The 8858-nt window shown below is 40.8% G+C and overlaps 1 protein-coding gene across 4 annotated transcripts in view; it reads left to right on the top strand.

Annotated features, from left to right (window-relative positions):
• The window catches only part of myo3a (myosin IIIA), an 86926-nt gene extending 78068 nt beyond the window's left edge, over positions 1-8858 (top strand). For all 4 annotated transcript variants that reach the window (XM_064332499.1, XM_064332501.1, XM_064332500.1 and 1 more), the window contains 4 exons: positions 731-822; positions 1728-1768; positions 7082-7264; positions 7480-8858. In XM_064332499.1, coding sequence (XP_064188569.1) covers positions 731-822; positions 1728-1768; positions 7082-7264; positions 7480-7588 — 425 coding nt within the window. In that variant the 3' untranslated portion in view covers positions 7589-8858. The remainder of the gene's footprint in view (positions 1-730; positions 823-1727; positions 1769-7081; positions 7265-7479) is intronic.

The following is an 8858-nucleotide window of genomic DNA, read 5'->3' on the forward strand; positions in this document are numbered from 1 at the left end:
ATTTTCATTAGCACACAGAATTGTTATTCTATATTGAATGAGAAGGTACTTTTTTCATGTGTGATATGCTTTTTCAACAAAAACATCATTCTAGAATGTTTGTGTGCATTTGTGTATTATTAGAATTAGAATTATTAATTGTATATGTATGGCACTTTTTGATACATTCCAATATTTTCCTATATGAAATAAAAGGAAAACATATGCTCTTCATGCTGTGGTAAATGCTTTTTTTACTGCATTCTCTGTGGAACTGCAAGACATTACTCTTGTGTTGTGTTCCCATTCAGACCTGTATGAGCCGTTGGTCAATAATCAGAAACCACTCTACAAAAGACTTCTGGTGCGCCTGCATTTGCCAGTTTCTGAAGACAGTGGTTACACAGCCCATTGCCTTCTCTTTTCACAATACATCTCTGCGCATTGTTCAATAGAAAGCCTTTTCAAATAACATGTTGCAAAAGTCATTTTCCCAAACTACTTTTCAAAATAACAGGGAACTTTGAGAAACAAAATGTCACTCTGGACCTGTCTCATGAAGCGCAAAACTCATGAAAATTGAGGCAAAGGTCACAGTTTCCTTATTAGAAAAGTCCACCGGAGAAATGATTTGAGTGCCATGATCCATTCCTAGTCTTGCACCATTATTGTTTTGTTTTTTAATTTACTTTGGGTAAATTGCCAGGTCTTTGATGGTTTCATCTGCATGTTTTTCTTTTGCTTCGTTCAGATGATCAGAAACAGGGCAGGATGCCACGCAGAACACAGCAGCCAAAAACTCTCAATACACCTGAAGACTCAACTTATTACAATCTGATTCACGTGAGTTACCATGGCAGCTTGTGCAACTATCATGATCCTCAGCAGTTGTATGACAGTGTGTACTCTATTTTTTGTACATTCAATGAGAGTGTATCTTCATACTGGTGATGCTTTGGACATGTCTTGGTTGATTCTACAATCTCAATCTCATTTCCTTCCTCAGGGCCACAGAAAACAGTGTCTTGCAGTGTTATCATGGGATTTGGTCCTTCCAGATAGTATAGAGCTTGCACACAGCATTTTAAAGTGTATTATTGTGAATTTTAGTATACAGTATAGTACTGAATACTGCTTTTTGTTGTTTTCAAGTAGGAGGCCCCACAAATTGGTTGATGTTGGACTCACTGGAGAAATTACTATTGTCTAATAAGAGTCTGGTTTTGCATGTTAGGTCACATTATGCCCTGTATAGATGCAGAACTCACAACATACAATATGTAAACAGTGTTTCCAAATCATCAGCTTGGTCTCAGGCAAAAGTCAGTCTTAGTGGTTTTGACTAATCCAAAGGACATCTCATGACAAATGAGAAACAAATGAAGTCTGCCCATCAAACTGGAGTCCACCCCATGTCCAGTGTCAGACAGTACTGCATCTGAACTCACTGAAAATTGCAGTGTCTGTTGTGCCAACTGTACATTTCCTCCAAGTGCACTGGAATGTAGAAGAGAATCTGTAAGCTTTTGTTACTTCTGTATGAGAATGCAGAAGGAAATTGAATTAGTTTACCTGGGAATATGCAAAGCCATTCGACAATAAATTACCACCTTCCTGCTAATGCTCTGCTGTTTTGTGTTCATGCAAAGCAATCACATTTTGGATTTCGTACATCTGCACACATGCATGAAATCATGTATAACATATTTAATCCTCAGGTATCTCTTTTACTGTTTGTGAATTTCCAGAGGTCAGTCCAGGATGAGAAACGAAGGCCCAGGAATAAAAGGTAAATTGATGCATCATGCGCGTCTTTCAGAATTACTTAAAGTTTTGCAGTCACTGTATATGGAGCGAGCAATGATTTTGAGTAGAGAACCATCATCACAGACACAGGGTTTATCTGTCACAGGGATATTGAAAAAAGTAAACATTTTAATCATTATAAAATTATATATTTCATAGGGATGAAGGAAAATAATAAGAATGAGGAAATGACAAAATCAAAGTTTGGCCTTAAAACCAGGTAACAGACATGCATACATACACTCATTGGAAACTTTATATGGTACACCTATCTAGTACCAGGAAGGATCCATTTTTGCTTCCAGAACCACCTGAATTCTTTGCAGTATGAACTCAACAAGATGCTGGAAACATTCCTTAGGAATTTTAATCCATGATGACTAGATAGCATGACATAGTTCCTGCATATTTTCTGGCCACACGTTCATGTTCGGAACCTCCCGTTCCACCTCATCCCAAAGTTGCTCTGTTGGACTGAGATGCTGGGAATGTGCAGGCCAGTGGAGTAAACTGAAGTCACTATCATGTTCATGGAACCAGCCTGAGATGATGTGTGATTTGTGACGTGACACATTATCCTGCTTGAAGTATCCATTTGAAAAAGGGTAGACTGTGGCTGGGTGGCACAATGGTGCAGTGGGTAGCACTGTCACCTCACAGCAAGAAAGTTGTGGGTTTGAGTCTCTGCTTGGGCCTTTCTGTGTGGAGTTTGCATGTTCTCCCCATGTCCGCGTGGGTTTCCTCCATCGTACTTTGGTTTTTTCCCACAGTCCGAAGACATGCAGGTAGGCTCATTGGAAACTCTAAATTGCCCATACGTATGAGTGTGTGAGTGAATGGTATGTGTGCCCTGCGATAGATTGGCAGCCTGTCCAGGGTGTAATCCTGCCTCTCGCCCAATGCACCCTGAGATGGGCTCCAGCACCCCTCGCGACTCTATCTATAAGTGAGTATAGATAATAGATGGATGGATGGATGGATAGACTGTGGCCTTAAAGGGATTCACATGATCAGCAACAATACTTAGGTATGCTGTGGCATGCAAATTACGCTCAGTTGGTATTAAGGAGTCTAATGTATGCCAAGAAAATATTCCCCACACCATTACAGCACCATCAAGCATGCACCATTGACAAAATGCAGGATGGATACAATTTCATGCTGGTTCCAGCAATTTCTGACCCTAACATGTGCATGTCAGAAGATAGAGCAGGCAATGTTTTTCCTGTCTTCAATCATCAGGTTTTGGTGATTACATGCCCACTGTAGCCTCATCTTCCTGTTCTTAGCTGGCAGGAGTGGAACCCTGTGTGGTCTTCTGCCACTGTAGCCCATCTGCTTCAAGGTTTGATGTGTTGCACATTTAAAGATGCCATTCTGCACCTCACTGTTGTAAACAGCTGTTATTTCAGCATTTATTTGTCCATTTTGCTAGCTTGAACAAGTCTACCCATTCTCCTCTGACCTCTCTCATTAACAAGGTGTTTGCCCACGGAACTGACACTCACTGGATGTTTTTTGTTTATTGTACCATTCTCTATAAACTCTGTAGTATGTGAAACTCCCAGGAGAGTGGCTGTTTTTGAAATTGTGGCATCACATCTGACACCAATACCACGGTCAAAATACGGTTATATGATGCGTCTTGACAATTTTTTATGTTTGGTCAGTCAACAAGTAAATCTCTTCACCATGTCTACATACATGCTTTACATACTGAGCTGCAGCCACATGATTTATTGTTGGGAGAAGCAAACTATTTACATGAAAGTGCAGGAGCACCTAAAAAAGTGGCCACTGAGTGTATATGCTAGGGGTCTTACAGTGCATCACTAACCAGTGTAACTATATAAACAGCAAAGGCTACAGATAAACTGCTTTCATAGCAACCAGTAAATACTTTACAAATAAGAAGTGCGAGTATAAAATTCTATATAATGTATGCCATCGAATAACCAGTCAAATAAAATATAAAAATAAAGGCATCTCAATAACAACACCCATGAATTAAAATACCCAAGTCAGACCACCTGAGTCTATGTGTCTATAGCCTGACCACTGACTGAATAAAGCACCTGTTATCTGATTCAGTAAGACACATTTATCTTACAGAATAAAGATTAAATAAATCTTTTATGCTAATAAAAGTGATCCCGGTTAGGCTTATATGGATAGTAGATGATGCATTAATTGGCTTTAGCCATGCAGACTGATGCATTTAACAACATGACAATAAGCCAACCATTTGTCTGTTGTATCAAGCTCATCTTATTCACCTATTCAAGTTCATAAAGTTTTGACAGTAAAACCGGGCAAGGAACAAAATACCATTAGGCCTACGATATCCAACCACAAACTTACTTACATTATGTTTGTTCATTTGAAGTGATATTTCATTAAATGTCTCAGAGGTTTTAATGCACCTTCAGATTGGCTTCAGCTGTTGGAACTTCTCTTGCTGACAGCTTCTCAGAGCAGTCTTGATCCAATGGAAATCATTTTTTTGTGCTGGAGGGGAATTTGGAATGATGACAATGATAAGGTGCTTTTTGAGACAATATAACCACAATGCATATGACAAGAGCTCTTATTTATTTTTTTATTTATTTGTTTGTTTGCCGACCAGAATGTCTGGAAGGCTTTAAATTTCCCAGACTTCATTTTAGTAGCCAAAAAACGGCTAATGTGACTATACGCATAATGTGTGCTTACACAAAAAAGTGTCTATAACGTTGTGTTACTGGCCATGCTAACTAAATATAACCTCACAGCTGAATCTAAGCAAGTTAAAAGATAGATCTGTGTGAGACAACAGTCACTGGGAGCAAGATTTCAGGCTCTGCTAGCCAGCCTGAAAAATGTGAATGTGTGTGTGTGTGTGTTTGGGTATGTGTCTGAATCTGTCTGTCTCTGCCTCAAGGTGAGCTACCGCACCGAAAGATGATGAAGGGTCTTGCAAAGAGCCAGCCCAGTGACGGAGAGGTGTCTGCAGAGGGGGTAGAGCAGCCCGCTTTATTACAGCATTTCAGAAAAGGACCAGGGCAGTAGAGCAGTCACAGGCGTAGATTTCCGAAACGTCCAGGGTGATAATTTGTTATCAGATAAATAAAATCTGGCGGTGGAAGGCGGTAGTTTACATGCATCATTAAGGAGGAGAAGGTCATCTGAGAGATAGGATCGCTGGCTGTTGTTGACAGCAGAGAGGGCTGGGTGCGGGGAACCACGGCGACAGCGTCTGCCCAAATGTGTTCCGTTCTCATGTACGTCCACCGCCTGAGGCAGCAAGCGCAGACCCTTGGGCAGCGAGAGCACACGTCACTCTGATAAAAGCCTGGGTAAAAACACACTGCAATGAGGGAAAACCTCGACAACCTACAAATGCTATCTAATCAACAGTGGAAAGCCTGATAATATGTGGATGCCAATGAGTTTTATCACAGCCAGGAGCCAGTATCTCACCTACGATCATTCAGGTCAACTAAAGAATTTGCTAAATAACATATGAGCGTCAACAAGAGTGTTCAGTTTTTAGAAAAAAAAGAAATTGAGTTGCCTTTTGGTATACACGCTGCTACTTGAAATGGCAGTGCTTGGTTAAATCTCTAAGTGATGGTTAATACCCACTCTGCAGTTTTGGTCTTAGCATCTGAACATTAGAGTAAAGTAAGCATCACTTTTATATTCTGCAGTAAGTATACTTTTTTTTTTTTTCATTTGATAATTTGTTGATTTAAACTTGATTTAAAGGACATGCCTAATTGTATGTATCTCTTGTAAAGGGGGACTCTACCTATTCTCCATAGGTATACACTCAACCTTTGTCAGCACATCAAGTGACACCCCAAAAAATCTAAATATTGAGTGAACTGTCACTTAAAGTCATTTCATTATTTAAACCAAGGCTGCCCAACCCTGTTCCTGGACATCTACCAGCCTGTAGATTTTCATTTAAACCCTAATTTGACACACCTGATTCTACTAATTATCAGCTCAATGAGATCTCTAGGAGTTGAATGAGGTGTACTTTATTAATATTTGAGTGAAAACCTTCAGGATAGTAGATCTCCAGGAACAGGGTTGGGCAGCCCTGCTCTACTGTTGCTGTTGAATGAGGTGCACTTTGTTATGGTTGGAGTGAAAACCTACAGGACGATAGATCTGCCGGGACAGGTTGGGCACTCCTGATTTAAGCCGTATTAACTTGGTTGCCTAATGCACACTAAACATGCTTGCTCTCTTTGGCTTGTGTATACAGTGTGCCGCCGCCTGTTTTACTGTGTTAAGATGTTAACCGGGGAAGTTGCCTTTAAACTGGAGGAAAAGAACATGAAGTACCAAACCAAATTCAGTGGGGGAAAGGGGTATGTGGTATTGCCACAGTTCAGGTAATCTGAATTGAGTGATATAATACCTTTGGAAGTCTGGTAGACAGATTGGAAGCAATGGGGCTTGCAAGTAGCATAGATTGCTTTTTTATTACGTAACACAGCCAATGTGCCTAAAGAATGGGGGAAGAAAAAAAAAACTCAAAGGGGGAAGTTTCCATCTTAGTTCATCAGAGAAGAATGACTGGCTTTATGAACCCCTGCAAGCATGGGAGAGGTCTACCAGCAGGCCTGGGTGACTGAGGTCAAAGAGAGGGGCAACACCTCATCATCCATCCATAGATCCTCCCTATCCCAGTGTCTCTGCCCCCATGCCGACTGCACAGTAAAATGTTCAGTGTTAAAGAGTATATATGGTCCCAATGAGGCTCAAATGTGCTCTCTTATAGTTTAATTATGACTGGACATTTTACTGTATGGAATCAGGGAATTCAGCTATACCCTTAACACTCTGTGCCAGGATTCATAAGAAATAGCAAGTGTCCTGACAGATTGCGAGGGGAGAAGGCTTTGGGCCAGGCTGGCTTGCTTCTTCTGCTCTTGTTACGGAGAGATCACGTCCCCTCACCACCTGGACCCCTGGTGTAGGTTTGCCTCCCACCACTAGGGGCAGTGGACTTGTTGCTCCGCTCACATGGCAGCAGTTTAGCCATTCTTTGCTTATGTGCTAAAAGAAGCTGCTGGAAAAAATGACAACTTTGTGTTTGCAGGTTGACCACTAGCCACTGTTATTGTGTAGTTTATTGAACTGTGCTCTCATGGATTGGTGTGTTTTCAATCCTAACCTAAATTCCTTACCTATTCCTATTTTTTTAAACCTATGCATGTATGTCCCTTTGTTCCGACAGCAAATTTAAATAGACATGTCCTTTACTACATATTTCAGTTCGTCTTTATGTTTCCGCTATTAGTCCTGGGAAACTGGAGGATATGGATGACCCGTACTACCAGGAGCTCTCCACCAGCAAGTCCATGGGAAGCATCCCGAGTGACAGCAGAACCTCATCCACCAGGGCAAAGTCCAGCGTCAGGAAGTCATCAACTGAGAGACCCGCCTCTGAGCCAGACATGCCCAGACGCCCCATTGACAAAAGGTGCATGTCCCTTTAACTGCAAGACAGACACGGTTTCCGCCCACAGGGAGGGTGGACATTTTCTCTGGTTGTTTCAAATGAACATACTAAGACAAAATACCCAGTGGCATGCAACTGCAGGAGATAATTAGGATATTTTAGTCTTCATTAGCTATTTTTTCTTTCTCTCCCATTTTGTTTGCAATCTCACATTACCTTTACCACTTTATTTGCAGGAACTCATTACCCAGAATGCCATCAACTGAGAGCCAGGCTGAGGACAACCCCTATGACTACAGAAAGCTTCTCAGGAAGACATCTCAGAGACGGAGGCTTGTGACATAAAGGAACATGAAGCACAAATCTGTCATGAGGGGTTTCAGATGCAAAAGCAATATTAGCCTGGTCTGGGGCTGTGTGTGTGCCTGTGTGTGTGTGTGCGCGTGTGTGCATGCGTGTGTGTGTGTGTGCGCGCGTGTGTGTGTGTGTGTGTGTGGTGTATGCTTGTGCACGTGTGTGAAGACTCAATGTTAGATTGCCTCAGTTGCTGGTTTAGACAAACATCATGGAGTTTGTGGACTCATTGTTAGAGACTGAGAGCAGTCCTGGCATAATCATTCCATGGTACATTGCAATGGCATCTAGATGTAATGTAATTATATTTCTGATTGTTTGAAAAAGCTGCAGAAAAAAGATTGTGCATAATGCATAAACCCACAACTATCTTCTTTTTTTTCACTTCATTGTATTTATATTTTTGGTTTCAGGTTTAGCTTTTGCCTCTTTATCAAAACATTTTTAAATGTTTGGATTTACAACTTTAAGCGTGTATAATGCTAGAATATTTTCAATTACTTGCAAATAGAATGGAGCCCATTCCAAGAGAATGTACTTTCTAAAATTTAAATAAACAATGTAGTGGAAAGGTCACAATATATAAAATCTAGATTTATTCTGAAAGCTGTTTAGCTGTTTACTGTGCACGGTAGCTATGCATGTGCAGCCATGTGCATTCAGCACAGTGCATGCCAGAATTTGTATTGGGATGCAAATGCATTACGCAGTACCACGCCTTTCAAACAGGGGTGGCAAATGTGGGATTCTACTCCTTAATATTGAGACTAGAATAAGAATGGCTTCCTTTGTAAACACAGGGATAATAAACTTCATCATTTTTCTTGCTGACTGTTAGCTGAAATACCTGTCCCGTTGAAGTTACAGGGTTTACCCCTCCACCCAATGGTGAGGTGGCCAATGTGCTACATGTGTACGCTTTAGTATGCAATGAGGATTGAATGTGTCATGCACATCTGTTGGAAAGTACATACTTATGTTAAATATCAGGCCTTACAAAGCAAAAGGTGGCCTTTGGGTTTTGTACATACTTTATATGCATCTCTGTAAAAGCCAAACATGAGTGTGGTGTAGTGGATTTGGAGAGATGCGATTCCACTGTGTACTGTAAATTTCATGGCTGTAATGTAATTATCCAACAAGTTTTGACATAACGTTTGCAATGGACTCTTAATGTTCTGATGTAATACACTGACTGCTTTATCACGTTTGACTTGAATGGCTGCTCATAGTATGTCCTCTAAATACATTATTTATTATA

This window comes from Anguilla rostrata, chromosome 4 (genome assembly GCF_018555375.3).
Source record: "Anguilla rostrata isolate EN2019 chromosome 4, ASM1855537v3, whole genome shotgun sequence".
NCBI lineage: Eukaryota > Metazoa > Chordata > Actinopteri > Anguilliformes > Anguillidae > Anguilla > Anguilla rostrata.